Genomic DNA, 21,400 nt, shown 5'->3' with positions numbered 1-21,400 from the left:
TATCATTTAATACAATCTCATTTCTTTGGGGTACAAATCTAATCTTGTCATGGTTCTGGAAACAGGGCGGAACCACATCTGATCTGCCCAGTTTAGACAGACACCAAGAGATCAGATCTCTGTCACAGAGCAACAACATCTGTGTTTTAGGCCTGGCAGCTGCTGAGGCCCAGGCCTAAAACACAACTGTGAACTTAACATACACAGCAGTATGTGGGTCAAGACTAAATACATCCTAATATGTGGAGTTTCATATCTGAAAGAGAAGATGTCTATGACTGATGGTTGATTCTACATGTCAATACAGGACACAGAGCTATGGCCCTCTACAGGCAGGGACATTGGTAGATCTAATTATTGTAAGGAAATATGACCATTGCTAAAACAGGACTAGTCTACAGCTGGACAAATAAATATAATAAATGCAAGGTAAATGACCTAATGATGGCTGGGATCACGAATGTCTATATAAAATACAATAGTCCTTGCACTAGTTGTTGAGACATTTCAGTTTGGAACAAAGTTGTGGCCCGACTGACTAACAGACCGACATCCTTGCATTTATGTCAGGCATTAAATTAAGAAGCTGGATTTATGCAGAAACCAAGAAAAGTTAATCCGGTGCAAACAACCACGTTTCCAGAATTTCAAAGGATTAAATAAACATCCATATAAGACACTGCAGGCACTGGTCTTGACCTTGGTGTTTGCGGAGGATTTGTTGGATCATGGTTGATTTGACAATGATTAATTGATGCTCAAAAATTGGTAAAAGGAGTTTCTTTGATGTTTTCTCCTCAGTTGTTCTGCAGCTTATCTGCTTTTACCTCATTAACATAATGTCATCATTCCTTCTTTTCTGCATTCAGCAACTGCACACCTCGTGAAGATACAGCATCAGTTAGAGGTCAGGACAGATACTGTGTTCTGGCCTCTGGAGACCTCAGTGTGCCACCCAGAGACTGCAGCTACTCCCAGTGGAGACAGTGGACCTTTGGCAGGAGAGCTGAATAGATGAACTCCTCCACTACTGACTGAGCTGAGGGAGACAGCTGAGTCTTTACATTTTAAAAAGTCGCCTATTTTCTATTATTCAGCACTTTTTTCAGGTCATTCTGATTTTTTTAAACTTCATTTTGAAAAGCCATTTGATAAATATGCTATATGCTATTCATCAATGCATAATATTTAACACAAGGACAAATACATGTGTCTCACCTGAGAGCACAAATTGTAACTGTCATGTTGATGTATGCTGCTTGTATTAACTGGATTGTTGAAGCTTTATGGCTCACGTATGAAGTATCCCTGCTGCAGACCGAGGCTACATTATCCTGAAGGGTGAAATGACATGCTGCTGAATGTCATGTTTCATATCCACCAATAAAGCACACACACATACAGTACATATACCATAAAAGTATTAATATGGCATTCTTGAATGTCATCATTGAAATGCAGCAGTGAGGACATCTGTGTTGTCAATAGGCAAATGTCACTTCAATTAAAGCTTTTAAAGAGGGAATGTAAAGGTCAAGCGGGGCTGATACACTTTGGCTTTTGTCAGACTAAAACCCATTTTGCACATTTTGGGTTTTTGGCCTTGAATCTGTTCTCACAGAAGCACTCTCCATTTCAGATTTGAACTTTAGAGTGTATCTGTTATTCCATTAGCAGGTAAGCAGAACTTAAATGGCCAATTTTCTCTTGCATTATTGATAAAGTCTTCAGATTGTGTGTTCGGTCATTCTAACATATGACCTGCCACTCACCGCTCTTCTATTTCTGACCACATGTTAGAAATATCTCCAAGAGCCCCCCCCACCAGCCTTATCTCTGCTCTGTGTGTGTCTGAATAAGAAGGGGTCCTCACTCCTTATCAGTTTGTCCGTTACATTCTTGGCACCAGCGGTTGGACAAACTGCCATTTATGGCTAAAGGAAGAATGCTATAGAGCCCACACTGTGCTCTACTTACCCACAATGCACAAGGGCTTTATAAAAACCCACAACAAAGACCCTTCCACGATGAGTGAGAGTCTAACCTACTTTCGGTAACCCACTTCTTTGACTGCATTTTATCAGTGTTTATTCTGAGGAGGAACAGAAATCAAACCTGAGAAAAGGTCTTGTTTTCTGAGGCTGGGGCATATTGAGAGTGGGAGTGTGTTTTGTAAGTGTTTGTACGAGTGTGAAAGGCTACTGCATATCCTCAGCTATGGCATCACTGACATCCTCCAGCCGCAGATCCTCCACATCCTACCGCTCATCGTCACGTTACAGCTCCTCCAGCTCCTATCGGTCGGATGGCTCACTGGGCGGATCGTCTGAGTCCCTGGATCCCCTCTTTGAGCCCTTTCTTGACTCCGCTGATCATTCCAGTCTGTTTGGAGACGAGGGCCCCGGGGGACCCAGCTGTTTGGCCCCCTTCAGCAGGCACAGCAGATCCTCATATGGACACAGCGGTAAGGGAACTGACTGATAACTAAGCCCACAGTATGATCCCTGTACAGTATACAGTGTGACAGAATATTTGTATATTGATAAGAGAAAAGGCTTTTAGGATCAGAAGGTGAAAAGCTATTTTGGATCATGATTTTGGGGTTGCCTCCCATTGATCAAGGACCCGCTTTCCACACACTGCGTACATAACACAACCCCCTTATGATGAGATATAAGTTATCTAATCTATTCCCACTGGAAGACCATGGAAGTAACACACAGTTTTAACTGTAGGTAATAAGCAAGTGAGTGAGACATGCCAATTTCTGCATTTTACATTAGAGCATCCAAACACAGTCCTTACACTCTTCTTCTACCTTTTGGAAAGGCCAGAAATAGACATTGCTCTCAAAGCTCTTTATGGATGGAGTATCATTCTTACTAGCGCTACATGAACACTTAATATGTGGAGAAATCCAAAGCGTGACAGGCCTTCCATGCCAAATTACAGTTTTTAAAGTATGACTGAATAGCTGTTGTTCTGTGGGGGTGAATTACTGAGGATGAATTACTGATCAAGAGGTATTCAAGTATATTGTTAAAAAGTTACATAACAACAGTTAGATTTTTAGCATCATCATGCTTAACAGCTCTACTGGAGCAACTGAAGCTTTAGTGCCTTGCTCATGGGCACCTTGGCAGTGTAGAATAGAGCCTTTTTCATTCATTTTCTCCACCAGCAGGAAAGAGGCATTAACACTTCACATTACAGTGGTGGGTTGAGTGAAAGAAAAATTCCATGGAGAAGAAAAAGACCTGCGGCTCAGAGAAAGTAATGAGGCAGAGTGGGAAGAGCTTCTGTGCTCGGTGAGAAAAGAGCCTGAATGGCTCCAGACAGAGAGTCCACTGGGCCACATAAAGAACTGATGGCAAGGTGAAAAAAGTGGAGCGTTCATATAAAACACAGGAGCTTCTAAAGACTTAATATGATGATGTTTCAACAGTTCGGCGGCATGACGCAGTAACAACCACAGTAAAAAAAAAAGGTTTATTACTGCTGTGATGCTACATGCAGATGCATAATCAATAACTGGACCTAAAATTTAATGTTGCTGACTGAATATTTCAGCACTCACATGTCAAATCAAGTAAAAAAGAGGAACCACAAGTGTGTGATGCTGCTTCTGAGTCTCCTCTGGCAGTAAACCAAGTTTACAGCCAAAACTGAAGCTTCAGTCTGTCATGGCTTTTAATGGCCTTTGAGTTGTAGTCTGAATACAAAATACAATAACATATATAGAGCCCCAGAGTGTTCAATAATTCTATAAATGAATAAATAAGACACAGACACATGTATATATATACTTAACATTCCTATTGATATTGCATAATATTCCATTCATCATATTTCCATGATTTTCTGTATATGAATTGAAATGTTTAACCATCCATCCCTTAACCAAACTCCCTTTCACTGCTCTAAACTATCTCTCACACCTCCAGATGTCGTTTGAAACAGACCTCCTGTGTTGTTTCTTTGCAGCTCCTGTAGGCGGCGCTCTGACAGGCCGGCAGAGCAGCACAGGTGGTGGGGTGCGATGTCTGGGAGACAGCTACTACATGTCAGCTGATGTCAGCCAGTTTGAGCCACATGACGTAGTGGTGATGGCCTACAACCACCATGTTGTCATTCACGCCCAGAAGGTGTGTGTGTGTGTGTGTGTGTGTGTGTGTGTGTGTGTGTGTGTGTGTGTGTGAGAGAGAGAGAGAGTAGAAATTAGTAGAGATGTGTATTTGATGGTGTGAATGGGAACTTGCAGAGTATATGTGAATATGATTCAAATGTGTTTTCACACACACACACACACACACACACACACACACACACACACACACACACACACACACACACACACACACACACACACACACACACACACACACACACACACAAAATAAATGCAGATAATCAGTGCAAAACCAGCAAGTGACTCATTGACCAAATCTGCTTAAAGCCATCATTAGAATACAATGACTGCTGCAACAACAAAAGCTTCATACTGGTGCTGTAATGATGAGCCATAGTTGATCAGCAGAACGTAATTCAACAATAACTCTAAATTTTGTTGTTATTAGAGTCATTCATCTAGCTTCTCATGTGTGGATTTGCTGTTTTTCCCTGTTTTATATGACTTTAAACGTATCAAACTCTGGTCAAACTGCTCCCAACATCCATTTGAGGGCCATCACCTCTGATGAGCATCAAGTATTATGTTATTAGTTACATTATACCACTAGATGATCATTACTGATGCATTAACAAGTCATTGTAATGTTAACCTGCTTTATAGCATGTTGGGTAAATTGAGAACAGTGTGTCATATTTCATAAATTGACCGTATGTTTTGTAAGTTTACACTCAATCTGACAGTCACCATGGTGCATTGACATGAATTCAACTGTTACGTGTGTTGCGTTCAGGGACCGCGTGGAAGAAAGTACAAGTCTACTATGTTATATCATTTTCTTTAATCGCTGAAAAACAGTATTTTCTTTTTTGCATTCATGAATTGTCTCAGATGGTCTGGTATGGTTTACGGCCCCAAGGCCAAAGGTTCCCCTTCACTGTAGTAAATAAACCTGTAAAAAATGAAAATGAGTAAAAAGCACAGTATTTGCCTCCAAACTGTAATGCAGTGGAATAATGAAGAAGCATAAAATGGAAATATTCAAGAAAAGTAGAAGAGCTTCATAACTGTACATAAGAAAAGTATTTGAGTAAATGTACGTTCCCCTGCTGATGATGAGGGGTCACAGGTGGACAAGATGAGACAAAAAGTTTGGGAACTACTGAACAATAATGACAATATCAGCTGCAGCCCTGCTGTACATACATACACTGCAGATAATAAGGCAAAATGTAAAGGCACTGTAGTTAATATATAATCAGACAAACTGCATCACGTCCATTATGTCAAATTGTCTGTCAGTTGATCTGCAGACAAGCTGCAGCTGGCCTGCTGCCCGTCCTGCCTTCTCTCTCTCCTCCCTCACTGCTTGATGTTAATCATGTTTAAAAGGTGAGAGAGTAGAAGAAGAAGGAGAGAGAGCCTCCACTGCAGTGCAGGAAGATCATTTGAACAGGGGTCAGCAGACAAATTGGCAAAAATCCACAATCGTTCAACTCGTGTTAAAAGCCTTTAACAGCAAAAGCGTCTTCACAGAGAACTAGTCAGTGTTCATTTCCTCCCCCTCTCCTCCCTTTTCTGTCTCTCTCTCCACCAGCTGAGCAGCACTGACCTCTTCACCTCTCTCTCTTTCACTGCTTCTCACCCTCTTTTCTTGCACCTCACGCCTTTCTTGGCCCTGTTGCTGTTCTCACTTTCTCTTCTCGTCCTCTGGTGCTCGATGACCTTTCTTTTTCATCATCTGCTCTTAACCCTTTTCAACAGTTTTGCCCTCCTTCCACAGATCAATCCCTCCGTCTACAGCTCCACCTTTTTCTCTGCCCTTCAGGTACTCGACGATGGCAGCGTCAGTGACACGTTCACCCATAAGTCCCTGTTTCCAGAGGATATGGACCCCCTGTCGGTCAGTGGGACCCTTAACCCAGATGGTACCCTGGTGGTGAGTGTCCGCCGGACCACAATGCTAGCTGGGCTGGAGCCTCTGGGTGTCCCCACCTATCGCAGCGAAGCTCACCTTTGACCTCGGGCTTCATAGTGCTTCTCATGGTTTCTCACCTCGTGTTGTTTCAGTATGAAAAGTTTTTGTTGTCTGGGGTAGGGGTCGCTGCCTGGCACGATATCTTTTTTCATACTACCACAGGAGGGTGCCAAAGTCAGTTATTTACAAATCCTACTGGACACATGTTTTTCTTATAAGTAGCCTCAACTCACTTTAGGAATCTTTTATTTGAATGGTCACTTTTCTTTCATGTTCATAAATTTATTGTGTACGTCACAAGTTGCTGACTTTGTCTGTCATGTGAAACTAAGTTGTATGAATATTCAGTCTTTTCTTAAACATGCAATAAAGACGTGTTTTTACAAAATGTGTAAGAAGCTTTTGTTAATTGCGATGCTTGGTTGTTTAAAGCAAGTTTTTCACTCTCCGTCGCTGTTAGAAACTAAATCCAGCCTGAGTTGTGGGTTGTGTTGGTAATCGCTCCACACAGTCCGACACTCAGTTTGTTTTGTTGTTGTTTGTTTGAAACATCTTCTACTTTGATTTAAATCTTGACAAAGTAGGCCAGCAGATTAGAGCTCCCAGTGTTTTTCTCTTCAGGAATAAATGGGTGAATATTAGCAGCAACAGATCTGACAACAACCAAACACTTGCTCTGAGCCATTGATAATAATCAAGATAACTGGACTGACGCGAGGCTTTCCGCAGAGGCAAAATGAAATCTCATACCTGTCAACACTCATCTCCTCTGCCTGGGTCTGCTCACACTCATAGTTGCATTACTGAACCTGTGGAGGCCCTTTATTCCCTGATTATGTCTTATGACTCAATCCTTAAACAGATTGAAGGTTTAAATAGTATTCAAGAAGGTATTCTTTACTATTATTGGAGTTTTATAATAGCATGCTAATGTCCAAGAAACATGGATGACCAGTGTGGTCAGCAGTTTATTTGGTGAGTAACATGCTGTTATAGCCAAAAAGAGTGGAGGTCAAACCTATAAAACTAAGACAGTTTACCTTTTGTCTTAAATTTGCTTTCTTCATAAGTTTTCAACCTAAAACCAAGCAGTAACTCCGACCTGATGTTTAATGACAAGTCCCCTAATTATCCTTATCATTATCACACCGTACTAATGATTCAGATGGGAACCCATTATATCTGCAGGTCCATGAGCACACTGGCAGACAGCAGAGATGTACTTTTTTTTTTGACATTTTATTCTCCATGTTGGGAGACATGGCATTGATGAAGACATATGTACCCACACAGACGGAGAACAGAGTGTGGCTGGCCCGTCTGCACCTCTTACCAGCAATTACATCAATCAGTCTCCAAGTACGACAAGCACTTCCTACACTGTAGCAGTTACTGGGAGGCAGGAAGACTTTTTCGAGTGACACCTTTATTTAATATTCATCAGAAACGAGGGTGGCGTCAGCGCAGACAGATGGCACTCTGCTCCATGCCGCTCAAGTGTTTCTAACCTCATTCATTGCAATGCACATGAGCGACAGCAGCCCTGTTTTGCACCAACTCATCCTAGACTTTTCTGTCTCAGTCTTGGAGGACTTGGAGCACACACTTTACTAGGCCCTCACACACATGTTCATAACCTGCTTGTGCAAAGGATTCCAAGTGTCACATCACTACTGCTTTTAACTGGCAGTTAGGGATTAGAGTGGATTATAGGTACGAACCACAACAGAAGCTTCACAGAAGTGTTAAGTGATCTGAACGGCACAGACGCACACGTGCAGGCACAGCTCATCCTGTCTCTGGAGAAGCTCGTGCTCCCACCTGAAACTCACTGAGGGACGGAGCTGCAGCCTACTTAACGAATGAACTCATTTAGCTCATTAAGCTTTTACCATTGCACTCTCCACCCATTACAGTCCAGATGCTCTCTTCCCGTTCATACACAGCAAAACAACAGAATGTGTGTGTGTGTGTGTGTGTGTGTGTGTGCTGTGAATGCGGATGCACCAGAAGGAGAGGACAGAAAAACACTCAGAGAGAAACAAACACATCTGATCACCACGTTGAGATGGAGAGAGAAGCGTTGTGGTTGCAGTTCATCACAGAGCGAACTGTTGCAGTTAACACTCCCAATGGGAAAGCAGTTGAGTTGAGTTTAGAGCTGTGTTAATGAAACTGACTTGAATAACTTCAATATTGTGGGATTTTTCATTTTAATATCACTTTAACAGCTGTATAAAACATAAAGGCTCACATGCTGGAGGACCCAAATTGCACCACGAGGTAGTCTAACTGACTCTTTCAGAGGTGCACAAAACCCTGAGGCTGGAGGTACTCTCTGTGTCCTCATTCATAGCTGGACCCTCTTAATAGATTAGAATTTGTGGCACATTGCTTCCCTCATTATTCCCTTTTCATTGATGCATTCACGTACCTGTAGTGGTGGAGCTGCCATGCAAGGTGCTGACCTGCCATTGGAAGATATTTGGAGTTCAGGATGGGGATCCCCACTGATTTTAATGGTTGAGTTGCATTGTGGGTTGGCGGCAGGATTTAAAGGATGAAAGTATGCAATAAAAACTGCATCAGTTTTGTTCCTTTTTAGAAACCGTTCTTAGTCCGACAATGTTCCAGGACTGCAATGCTAAATCAGTGTAGAGCTCTTTTGGTACACAGCAACCTGGGCTCACTTTACAGAGCACTGCTCAGAAAGACTGAGAGTCTCACTAAACTGAATTAGTGTCTGCTTTTGTATCTAAGCCTGTACATTTGTTGCCAGCTGATGGCTGATATACATTTATTTCATCAAAAGTCTCTTTTTGAACCTCATGTCACCATTAGATAGACAGTAGACGTGCTAAACACCGTCCACATGCTCCAATCAACATTTTTGAAGTTGATGTGGATAATATATTCTTGTCTGTTTCAGCCCAATTTGATTGTCAGAACAAAAGCTGTGTTTTTGTGCATTTTCTGTTAAAAAAAAAAGTCTTGACCAGTCAAAGAAATAAGATTTGACAGATCTGAAATGTATAGTAATAAATACACATTAAATGCGTTATTCCTTATTCAGTGAGCTGGATTGGGGCATAATTACAGGGTATAAATATGGACATTGCAGTGGTGTCTTTATGCAGGACCTCTCATCCGACCAAAACGCAGGGCTACAAACAAATGTATAAAGCTTTTGACTTCCTCTGTTTTAAAAAGATTTGAGAGGAAAATGAACTAATTTGAACATTATTGTGGCATTACTGTGTTTGCTTCCCCACTGGAAGTATCAGCGGAGCACAAAAACAACACTCCAGGTGCTACCCAGCTGTTACTGAAGGGAAAGAGGAGGACAGAGAGGAAAGAATCCCAGCTGCAGAACAACACAAGTCCTCAGAGATACAAAACAGTCATCTTCAACGAAACACTCGTTTGTTAAAATCTCATTTATTCATCCCTGATATACAAAACAATGTTTCATTTTTCCATGTGAAAAATAGCTCTGGATTTTGTTCAGCTCTGTCTGGTTTGGCCCTCGGGGTAGTGGAGGCCTCCAGTATGTACAATGTACAGTCCCTAAGAGCCCTAAGGAGTGGATAAAAGATAACCCTCAGCAGCTGATGTGAGGATCTGGTCTTATCAAAGCTCCTCAGACTAAAGGAGAGGATAGAGAGGAGCATGATAAAACTGACTCAGCGCCAGTGCTTAAGGGGGGAGGTGGGGGGGCTTGTATGAGAGGGCCAGCTACAGTCCATGCAGCAGGATTCACCACAGAGCCTTTTGAGACCACACAGGGAAGGTTTCCCAAACTAAAACTGAGAAGTCAAAGCTATTTCTCTTCATGAACAAGGCTAAACACCTAAAAAGGTGCAAACAGTGTCGTTGAACATCTTAATGCTGATTCTAGTGAGACTCTGATAGCTTTTATTGAGGCTTATGGGAAACCTTCCCCCTTAAGCCACCATTCAAACATCACTTTATCACACACAAGCTCCTGTGTGAGCGTCGGTTCTCCTCATATACATACATCTTTTTACACTTTTCAGGTTTCTTTACAAAAATAAGGTTATCTTGCATTCATGTCATCAATTAAAACTGGGTTACAAAGTGAGATGAACGACCGTTATTGCACAAATCGATTACCTACAAGTAGATCATTCATAAAAAGAATGAGAAACAAGAAATTTTACAACTTCTACTTTGATTAATACAGACTAATAAATATGCATCTACCTCGGTCTATATCTGTCTGATAGCAAATGAGATGAGAGATTCTGAAATGTCTGTGGAGGCGACTGCTCTGGCAGAAGGCAGAATAATGAAAATCGATGAAAAGCACAAACAAATGAACAGAACCAAATCAGATGAGTGGATCTCAGTCAGTCCCTGGGGCAAGCAGATAGGGGGGTTGTGACGACGACAGGTTGCCATGGTGATAATTGCACACCGCGCTGACACATCATCCACCCCGCTTACATATTTGTGTATGTGTGTGTGTGTGTGTGTGTGAAAAGTGCCTTGTCTACATGCGTATGACTAAAAAAACACTTGGGTATCGATTGCTTATTGATAAAGAAGAGTTGATGCAGGCACTTGTGGAATGAACATGTCACCAACAGACCCCACGCTGGTCCCGTCAACATTAACTTCCCTTGGCTTCACAATCACATGTATTTTTTGCTTTCCTATCAGGCAGCCACCGCGAGCCTTCGCCCTGTTAGTGTTATTTGCGCTTTACAAATAAATGTCTTACAAAGTAGAAATATCAGACAGCATGTCAAAAGATTTAAAAAAAAAAAGGATTATGCATTAAAATCAAATTGTAAAATCATCAAATGTGAAAAAACAACATACAAATATCATAAAACAAGCCCCCAAAATCTCTTTCAAAAAGAGAACAGTCAACAATTTAAGATTGGTTAAGACATTAAATTATGATTTTATATTACAGGAATGATGTTAAATATATTAATCTGTATGCATAACTTTGCTAACCCAAAGACCCCATCCCCCAGTTCAAAAACAGGCAATGAATAAAGCTCATTGGATGAATGGAAGGTGCCAATCAAAGTGAAACAATGTGACACGAGAAGTATAAAATAAGATACTGTAAAGACACATAACATACAGGCACGAGATGGCAAACATATGAGGACACGACATCATTCACTTGTCCCGTATTCATTTCTGTCAAGCTTTTGTTTTTGGTACATTTGGATCATATAAAACAAATCTCACATGCACTCCGTCATGCAAAGCCATGCTATTTCACTGTCTCTTTTACTTTCGGTGGTGTGCGGCAAGACAAGACACCACCAAAAATAAATCCATGCCGTAGATCAAAGGCTGAAAACCACTATGAAGGGTTATGAATGCGTTTTTAAGGCATCCAGACAGTAGAGCTCATTCTGTAGATAGTAGTGGAAATCCATTTTCAAAAAAATAAAATTAAAAAAAGATGAAAAGAAAAAGGAAAAGGAGTGTGTCTTACTGGACTTATTTGGGGTCAGTAGCCCACATAAGTAAGATATGGAAGTGGAAAAGATGGAGGGGAGGGATGGAGCAGAGGGAAAAGAAATCAATGTTTTCCAGTCGAGGAGCAGAGAGCGCGCTGAGAAGCCTCAAGCATTATGGCCCACATGAATTATTAAATACACAGTATGTATACGTTATCCATCATGTCAGACTGCTTGCTGAATCAGAAATCATGCTGTCATTAAAACATTAATGGCATTAATGGATTAAAGTTCCAGGTTTTATCAATGAGCCACGCTGGGTGAGGAGCTGCAGTGATATCTAACATCACTTTGACTTACACTGGCCAGTTTTCTATGGTCCAACTCCACCTCTGTCAGATGCGCTTCTCCTTTAGTGTTTTTCTATTGCTTAATCTCACCGGATCCTGCTTCAGTCCATTCAAGCTACTGTTGTGCATTAATCAAGCTGCTCACATGTTGTCACCTGGTGCCGTATATGTTGACAACAGCGTCTGCCTCAGCCATGGACCATTACATCATATAGCCGGTGGTTGTGTGTGTGTGGGGGGCGCACTGTGTCTGATAGGAACAGAGGACAGCTAACGTGGAAATCAAAGGCAGATTGATGAGAGGGCCCAGAGCAGCTGGTTAGGTAATGATGTGTTCATTCTTTCAGCCATCCATTCGCTCCCTGTTCTTCGCCTCTCCCTCGCTTCCTGCCCTCTCCATCCGCCAACCTTCTCTGGAGCGGTTATTAAGAGCTATATTTAGATAAGCAGAAAAGCTCGAGTCTCGGAGTGCATCGCCGCTGTCTTGTTTGCGTGTGTTTCTGTGTGTCTGTGTGATGTAAGGCCGTAGATATAGCATGAGAGGAGTGCAGGTTATGAAAAGGGCTACAGGTGCTTCCATCGCTGCCTGCACTGCATGTCTGCTTGCATAGACTGAACTCTCAACCTGACCATTAAGACTCGCAGTCAAGAGATGAGAAGACCGAGGAAAAGAGGAATAATGGAAGCAAGAAAAAACAGAAAACTAAGGCATCTGTCCCCTTAGTCCAGCGCATGTCAGTGGGTGCGATGACAAATTCCAGTTAATCCCAGACCTCCTGATCAGTTGGAAATACAATAATTCAAGCTGGAAAACAAAGAGTGAAATATGTTCTAAAGGCAATAAAAAAAATCGTACGAGACATAATCGTTTGCTACCTTCCTCCTCATTCACGCTCACGTTTTCTCGTTTCATACGCTCACACTTACAGTACAGGCATACATTATTCTTCCTTGTCACCAATGCTGAATTTCTCGACTCAAGTGGAAGACGCATTCCAAAATCTAACCCTTGAAACTTTGATCCCGACTCTAAAGATACACAAAAAAAAATCCCTTTTTGTAAGATTTCAACCCATTCCCAGTCCTGTGTTGGATTCCACCAACAACGTCTTCCCCCCCTCCCAATCCACATTCTCTCTGCTGTGGGTTCCCGAGGGTGAATGGAGAGCAGGGCACAGGTGGAGCTGTGTTCCACTCTGCCGTGGAGTGTCTGGCTTGGTTAGTGCAAGACCCCTGGGGAGAGCACTGGTGGGTCCATGAAGCGAAGTGGATGGAGGAGAGAAAGAGGAGTAGATGAGGAGAGAAATGAGGAGATATGAAGAGGCTTGCGTAGCAGTAGAACTCTTCCCAGAATTAAATATTGATCCTAAGCCCTGAGGATTTTTGCATGTTTGTGGCTTTGGGGGATTTAAGATCTCAATGCCTCCTCCTCCTCCTCCTCTTCCTCCACCTGCTCGTCTTCTTCTTCCTCCTCCTCTGCTTTCCCTCACTGGGATTTCTCATCAGACTCGGAGGGGGTGTGTTCGCGGGGCAGCGACATGCTCTTGTGGCGGTCCCACAGCTTGTGAAGCTCAGTGGCTTCGTTCTCGCTGCTGCTGGTGCCGCTGTCCCGGAAGCTGGCCAGAGGAGGACGCACCTTCACCCCTTTCACTGTCACGGAGCCCTCGATGGCCTTGCGAAGCTGGATGGAGAGAGAGAGGTTAGAGAGGAAGGCACAAAGAGCATCCAGGCACGTAGCAACGATGAATCTAAGTGTGATTTTTATGCTTTAACCACAACTTTTAACACAGTTCTGTTTGGCCTCCACTGGGGACATAGACATGCTTGTCAGCAGCCTTTGAAAGATACTTGCTCACATTTCTTGGGTGCATTGGAGACGAAAACCAATCCATATGTTGTGAAAACCCAACACAGCGTTATATGAATAAATATAAAATCCATCAGTTTTCCATACACCTGTCAATGCAGATGGAAATGAATTGTTCAACATGCTGAGATAAGCCTCAATCTGTAGACTTCTTCTGTCATTTAGCCCTATAGGATCATTTCTGATGGCAGAAGTCTTACTTTCAAGTGCACTGCTTTCTGATACATCTTTTTTTTAATAGTATCAATAGAAGTTGTCCAAATTTGGACAAATGGACTCCCAGAGTGTCCAAAATGCTGGACATAGAAACTTTCAATGGGACACAAAACTCTATCAGCAGCTTTCCAACCGGATGCTTCATGGATGAAAAATCCCATTATCATCTTATTACCAAAACTTAATAGAATGTGACATTTTCCCGATTCCAGTACAGCAAACTGGTTTATTTTATCTCATTTTTGAGATGCTGACACTCCTACAAAGAATTGAAATGGGTCCCTAATCTATACTACATACTATTTGGCATAGTATGATGTTTTAGCAGTTAGTGTGCAAAAATAATGAACATGCTTAACCATTTTAGACCGACAGCAAATTCTACAATAGCTGCAACTTCAGAATGGCAGCAGCATTTAAACTGAACAGAGAGACATCTAAATGTCTTTCTTAAGGTTTCTAATACGTATTCTTTGTTTTCCTCTTTGGAGCTGTTTCATTTCGATTGAACATTGCATTTTGTATCACGAGCACTAAAAAACTGGCCATCTAGTATACTACATGTATATATTATACAATCAAGATCAGCTTAGAATTGGTAGGGAGTATTTTTGTTTTAAGAAAAAATAAAGTGAGGCTCTTTTTGTCCCACAGTCCCTTGTTATGCTGTGCGGCATACAGTTCTGGCATGGGTGGCCCCAGTGGAAATAGAACTGCTAACCCCGGCGCTGTCCTGGCCTTGCTCTACAGTGCAACATCATGTCAGTAGTTTGCAATCTGATGCTCAGGCACACAAGCCACTTCTATTTGAGCTGAAATCTCTTTTCCAGAATGAAATGAAGCTCACGGTCAGAGTTTAGCGTGCGCTGGAAAGGGGGGTCAGTGTGACTTTTGCTGCTGTTTGCTGAATCATTTCACAGAATAAGAGCAGAGGAAAGAGGTGGACATGACTGCACATTTCTGAATCTGTGCAGCTCCCCTCGCCACCTGCACGCATCAAAAACCACAGGGTCAGACCTGCTTCTGCCACAGCCTGCCTTTAGAAATGTTCTTAAAAACTGACCATTCATAAGAGGAAATCAATATGGCTGAGACTGACAGGGCAAATATTTTTGGTAAAATGACACCAGCTACTGCCTGAAAGCATGTCTGTGCTGTGGATCAGCAGCATGTGGTTCATGTTAGCCCAGACTGTTACGATGTTATCAGGATTCAAAGATAGAGAAAAAGACAGTCGGGACAACAGACGGTGACTTTTTGGGGGGTTGTCTAAAAATGGTTTTGCAGGACTTCCTGATGTCTGAAGTCCTTTAAGAGGAAACTCTCAAACAAACACATGATTATCTTTGTGTTTTTATTTTGTTTCATTGGGATATAGAACCACTGACTAAAACAAACAGTAACGCTTCATTTTTATCTGTTAATTTCAAATAATTTCTTGACCATTTCCTGAAAAGAACTATGTGACTTGGTACCAATTTTTGGGAAAATAAAGACATGGTTCTGAGTCTACCAGTGTTAGCTATTCCTTTCAGCTGTTTAACCATGAACTCTAGCTTTCTATTTCAGCCATTTACACTTTAACTATCTCAACTGTTCGTTCACTACTTTTAGCTAGATTTCAAAGAACTAGCCCGTATTTGAGCGTCTGCCTTTCTTACTAGTTTTTACCTGTCAACTTGTCAACATTGGGATTTGGAAAATAAGAGACATTTTCTGGCACCCTGCCCTGTGCTGTCCCACTCCCCTTACCACTGCACACATACCCCTTACATTTAGACAAGTCTACACACAGTGAATCCTAAAATCGCCACCATGCAAACCCTTGCTTTAAAATATCCGATCAACATGGATTGGGTTAAGTAGTTCCTCCATTAGGTGACTGCAGTTAGGAGGTCAGAATCAGATGCCTGGCTGACAGTGAAATGCCGTGAACATCCCTGCATCATATCAATGAAAACACAAAAGGGCGTATGAATTGATTATTTATGTATAACTTGAAGGATATGTACACATCACTCTCCATTACAACATGAAGTGTTCATTTAGCAAACGACATCCCAACCTCCTCCTTCTGTCTCTATGTGAAGGCATGAGGTGCTCCCTGTTTTGGTCCACAGAGCCAAGTGTGATTTGTAAAAATGACTTCCAGTTTTATTTAGTAAAAAAGAAAACATGGCCATCTTGTGTTTTTGATAATCAGAACACACTGGGTTTATATGACCTCTAAAACCTAATTGTACATACATTTGAAAGAAACCCATTGGAGCCGTGACAGTTTGCTGCGACTCTCTACGGCCTCTTTCATCCCCTCCCTCTCTGATCTCTGTGTGAGAGAGTATTACTGAGCTTTCTGTTTGGCCAGGCCAAGTTTGTTATTTGGCTGATAAGGTGAAGGATTTGGGTGCTACAGCTGCTGTGGCAGCCCTGAAAAGAATAGTGTGTGTGCATGCCGTAGGGTGGAAATAATGCGCTATAATCACACACACGCACACACACATCCCTGTGATTCTCCTCTTCCATACGGCCCAGCGAGGCTGTGATATAACAGCGTGTCTGTGTGACAGACAGGCAGACTGGGAGAGGCTGGGCTTTATCTGCCTTGGCTGGGTTTTTGTCTGCTGGTGGAACGCAGAACAAAAAAGCCTAAATGTCAGGGACAGGCAAGCAGCGCTGCACTTAGCAACAATCCTCTCACCACTTCCTGGCCAATTCACAGAGAGTGAGGGGTTTTCAGCTGTTTGCGAGGCAGCCGAGATGGAAAAAGAGGGAGGGAGGCAGAGAACAGACAGAGAGACAATAGAGAAAGACAGCAATATTAAGCAGCCTTTTGTCTGTCACAGTACATAACAGGCAGAGGGAGGCGGAATCATTAAAGTTGACTGAAATGTCTTTGTGTGTGTGTACAGAACGGTGACAGCACTCCTGATGGTATTGACAGTGATTTTACAGTTAAGAAAGCAGTGAATATGCTGCCTGTGTAAATGATGACAGTCATGACTTTTCACATGAAGCTTGGCGTCAAACAAATTGAAAGAAAATTGGTATGTGAGTTTAGGTTTAAGAGGGATGGAATGAGTGATAAAATATGCACAATAACTATGTGTAAATGCTAAAGAAACACCCTAAAAAGACTCTTACCTCTTTTAGGGAAACCACCCCTATGAGGCGTCCGATGCTGGTGACGTAGGCATGGTCGAGGCCCAGCAGGGAGAAGATGGTGTGAGTCTGCAGGAGAACAGCAGAGGTGGTTGGAAACAATCAGTAAAACACTAAAAACAGTATAAACTAGAGACAACACTGTTCCAGGTTCTGCTTTAAGGAGAAAATTAGGGAAATGCACCACTGACTTCAATTAGCCAACACTGACAACTTGAGTCACAGTGGATTCATTCAACTGATCACACGTTCAGCTTAAGGTTGTGGAAACCTGTGTAATCTGAGAAGAAATCGCTGAAGCTATGTTCAGTATGATCTGATTAAAGCAAGAGGAGGGAAAAGACTAGATAAATAAGCTGACTGTGGGGTAATGAGGAGCCATGTTTCAAGCACAAGTTGTGCATCAGGACAATAACACACAGTATCTAGAGGCTCAACAGCCAATCAGACACTGATGTGTCACATCATAGTTAACATCTGGAAAAAGTGCTGAAGGCAATATCTTATCAGTTAGGTGACCTGAGTTAGTGGGAAAACACCACATACTGTAATCATAGTGAAATATAGAACAGGATTAACAGAATAGGAACCCAAACACAAAGACAAGGAGCACAATAAGAAGTAAAGAGACGATCTGAATGGGTGAATGTCTTTCCTCAGGTCCCTCTTTCTGACTGATTGCAAGTCAAATGCTGCTCAGCTCTGTTGAACTGGCATCTCTACCGGCGATGGGCTTTTCATTTAATGTAGGTGTGCTGGTATACTGGATTGACTGTACACTGGAGCTAACATGTACTGACAGTAACAACGCTGCTCTCAGTGACTGTTTTCAGAGGGCGCCGTGAACACGGCACAGTGCTCCAGCCTTCATTAGCAGTTACATTTGGTACACAAGGGAGCTCCTCAACAGAGGAGCCACAGCGGAGGCAGTGACGCCGGCGCCGTGACTATCTAGCTTTAAACTAGCTGGCTGATAAACTGTACAACATTGTAATGCTATGTTATCATATGTTATATTTTGCAGAGATGTGTGTGGAACTCTACCTGCAGACTTGAGTCTTTACTAATGTGTTGACCACACATTAACCTGTGACAGCTGTCTCATGAATGAGGTCAAATGCAGGTTAAAGACGTTAAAGCGTGCTGTGTCTCGGGTATAAAAGGGACGTCAAGACCAATTTGTACTAATAGTGTTGAAGTTAACTTCATCATTTACATTAGTTAAGTTAAAGTGGTGAATCCCCAAATGTTCCCTGCTAAATAACCTTTTGAGCCAGCCTATACTGACGGTGCACTGGTGTTCAATATCATACTTAAAGACAAGGAGTGGCAATCGTTTTAATTGAATCTTTTTTGTAGGTGCATTTGTGATTCATTTATTGGCCATTTTAAACAAAACAATATGACTCATTTCCATGCAGTCCACATGACAAAAAGAACAGTGTTCTGTGAATACTGGGGTTGTCATTATGTGCCATTAGCGTCATATACTGTATGTCTTTATTCTTACATTTCTACTTTCGGTTTCTGCATTGTTAGGTTTTACATGTCTATGACCCCGTTTTGCTCTATTTATAGTCTCTGCCCTATTAGATCTGTATTTGCTGATGCAATGACTCAGTTTCCCCACAGGGATCATTAAAGTTTCATTTAATCTTATCTCCACTACTAGAGTTACCATGAGGATTGGGGCTGCGTGGAGCTAAAAGCAAAACGAGCGAGAGGTCAAAAACTTCAGCGGCGGATCAGAAAGGTTGCAGGACTGACGCCAACTGGACTTTTTGTTCTAGACCCATTTAGTGTTTAATGGGACTTTCTGCTTAGCCAGAATGGGCATTTGGGACATCTGAAATTGATCCCACTGTGCCAAGCAAACGGAAGCTGTGCCAAGAAAAAGATTGTTAAGTGTTTTTCGGCCGGGGCCAGTTGTAATGTAATCTGTCAAAGAGTTTCCCCACGGGAGGATGTAGTGGCCTCTCTGGGGACAGAGTCAGTTCACCTCCAATACAGCCCATTCACATCTATTTAAAGTGTAATTCACTGATTAAAAGTGCTGCAAATAGCATTAAAGAATCAACTGATCATCAGCAGGGTAATGTGAGACATTAGAGACTCTAAATAAATATGAGCTAGACCAGCAGACCCCAAATGCACCACATTATTGGACCATACATGGTGTCTGTCCTCGCCAATCATAAAGTGAAAACCTTTGGCACAAAAGAACAGTATTATTGGAAATATGTTGTTAATTTAGAGAATCACTGCCAGAACCAGAGGCTACAAATATTCTCCAATACTGCATGATTGTGGTAATTATATTTATTGAATTGGTTTGCTAGCTTATATAATGAAATTTAAAACTCATACTGTTGCACCTTTAAAGGGTCAGCTCAGCAAAATTACAACAAACTAAACTGCAGTCCCTTTGATTGTATTTGGGTACAGAGAGAAACCTTACGGATGGATATCTCACAAAATCTGTGCGCATCAACTCAACTGTACCTGCATGGCTGGATGGTTCCTACACGAGGTAAATGAGACAAAAACTCATTAAATTTGAAAATCAAATCAAACACCAAAAGCAGGGCACAGAGTGTTCTGTTGAGTATAAAAATGACACAAGTCATATTCTGTAGACACCACAGTCACCAGATCAACCCAGCTGAACACCTACAGTATGGGAGACTTTGGATTTCACCACCATGATCTGACCACCAAATGAGTGATCTTGGACAATCTAAGACAAGGAGCACTGAAGCTGTTCTGTAATTTGTCACTTATTTGTCACTTGTAATTTGTATCTTATTTTTATATTTTAATGATATTTATTTTGTACATAATAAAGCTATTCTTTTATTTGATGAAAATCTACAAAATGATGAAAGTATGAACTGACTGCAGAAACACATTCTCATATAAATATTCCAAGAAACAGATTTGTCCATTACAAGAGAGCGCACAGAAAACAACACCAGTAAACAGCATGGGATAAATGGGAGTTATATCCAGAGAGACCGAGCGTGAGAGCAGGGAAAGATGTAGAGAGAATAACTTCACTCTCTCTCTCTCTCACACACACACACAGGCACACACACACCAACATATGCCTGCATACAGCAGCGGCAGTGGCAGCGGGCAGTGTTTAATATGCTGAAGGAGATTGTGCGTGGTATTGGCTTTTGGCAGTATGCAGCAGAGGGAGGGGAGTGAGATGGATTGGTGCAGGATCCCTCTCTTAAATGTTTAAAGAATATTCACACAAAGCCCAGAGAGGGAGAGAGAGAGAGAGAGAGGGAGAAAGAGAGAGAGAGAGAGAGAGAGAGAGAGAAAGAGAGAGAGAGAGAGAGAGAGAGGTAGCATTATGAATGGACAGCATTAGGTGCTGCCACAGCAGATGGCAAGCCAGAAGCAGTGGTGGTAGTGGTTTCAACATTGAGGTGTGTGTGTGTGTGTGTGTGTGTGTGTGTGTGTGTGTGTGTGTGTGTGTCTGTGTGTGCGCGTCTGTGTGCTGGAGACAGAGCTTTTTCAGGGTGTGCGACTGTGCTGCAGTGAAAAAAAAAAAAATCAACATGAGCTCTAAAAGAGCTAAAGCTCCTTTCTTCACGGTGCACTTTCACTCTCTCCTTCACTCAGTGGGGGAAAGCCGGTTCGACGTCGTGTGTGTTCTTTTCAGTTGTTTGCCCGCTCCTTCAATGTCTCGACACACAGCAGGAGTACTCAGAGTATTGCAACTGGTGGCAGTTCAATTCCCAAGTGCTTCTGATGGCCTCACCCCAATACCTAGGTCACCTTAAGTGTTTAGTTTAATAGAAGGCTTTTTGACAGCTTTCCCAGCACACAGTATCTTTTGTTAACCTTTAACCATCCGCTCCTCCACCCACAGGACTCCAGAACTGCAGAACTTTCATGGAGAGTTATATTAATATGTAATGGGTCACATGAAAATGATGTTTGTATAATGTAACTGAAACCTCTGTCTCTGTCTGGGGTCCAAGTGTGTGATAAACACTGTATGTCCCAATAGATTGAAAATGTCTACAAAAAGGTTCTTCACTTGTTTTTTCAAGTGTGACTATGGGGTTTGAACCATGTATAAAAACACAACTTATAGCATAGCTTAAAATGATTTGACTGTTGATTTTCAGTGTATAATTGTAATCACATCACATCACTATTTGAAGGATAGGCACCTACTTGTGTAGATCAGTAATTACACATTTAAGTGATAAAAATAATGGGGTGTTCCCCAAGGCT

At 42.0% G+C, this 21,400-nt stretch overlaps 2 protein-coding genes across 5 annotated transcripts in view; one reads left to right on the top strand and one right to left on the bottom strand.

The window, feature by feature from the left end:
* The first annotated feature begins 869 nt into the window (after positions 1-869).
* Positions 870-6,492, top strand: LOC139336123 (heat shock protein beta-7-like). The gene is made up of 3 exons (XM_070970043.1): positions 870-2,464; positions 3,985-4,145; positions 5,958-6,492. The coding sequence occupies exons 1-3, from the start codon at positions 2,218-2,220 to the stop codon at positions 6,147-6,149; spliced, it is 600 nt and encodes a 199-aa protein (XP_070826144.1). The 5' UTR covers positions 870-2,217; the 3' UTR covers positions 6,150-6,492.
* Positions 6,493-9,194: 2,702 nt separating this feature from the next.
* clcn2c (chloride channel 2c) overlaps positions 9,195-21,400 on the bottom strand; it is a 143,942-nt gene continuing 131,736 nt past the window's right edge. For all 4 annotated transcript variants that reach the window (XM_070970241.1, XM_070970243.1, XM_070970242.1 and 1 more), the window contains 2 exons: positions 17,129-17,215; positions 9,195-13,585 (listed from right to left, as the gene is read on the bottom strand). In XM_070970241.1, coding sequence (XP_070826342.1) covers positions 13,391-13,585; positions 17,129-17,215 — 282 coding nt within the window. In that variant the 3' untranslated portion in view covers positions 9,195-13,390. The remainder of the gene's footprint in view (positions 13,586-17,128; positions 17,216-21,400) is intronic.

This window comes from Chaetodon trifascialis, chromosome 9, assembly GCF_039877785.1.
Source record: "Chaetodon trifascialis isolate fChaTrf1 chromosome 9, fChaTrf1.hap1, whole genome shotgun sequence".
In the NCBI taxonomy this organism is placed as follows: Eukaryota; Metazoa; Chordata; class Actinopteri; order Chaetodontiformes; family Chaetodontidae; genus Chaetodon; species Chaetodon trifascialis.
The sequence above is the reverse complement of the archived record's forward strand: the minus strand, read 5'-3'. Positions and strand labels throughout refer to the sequence as shown.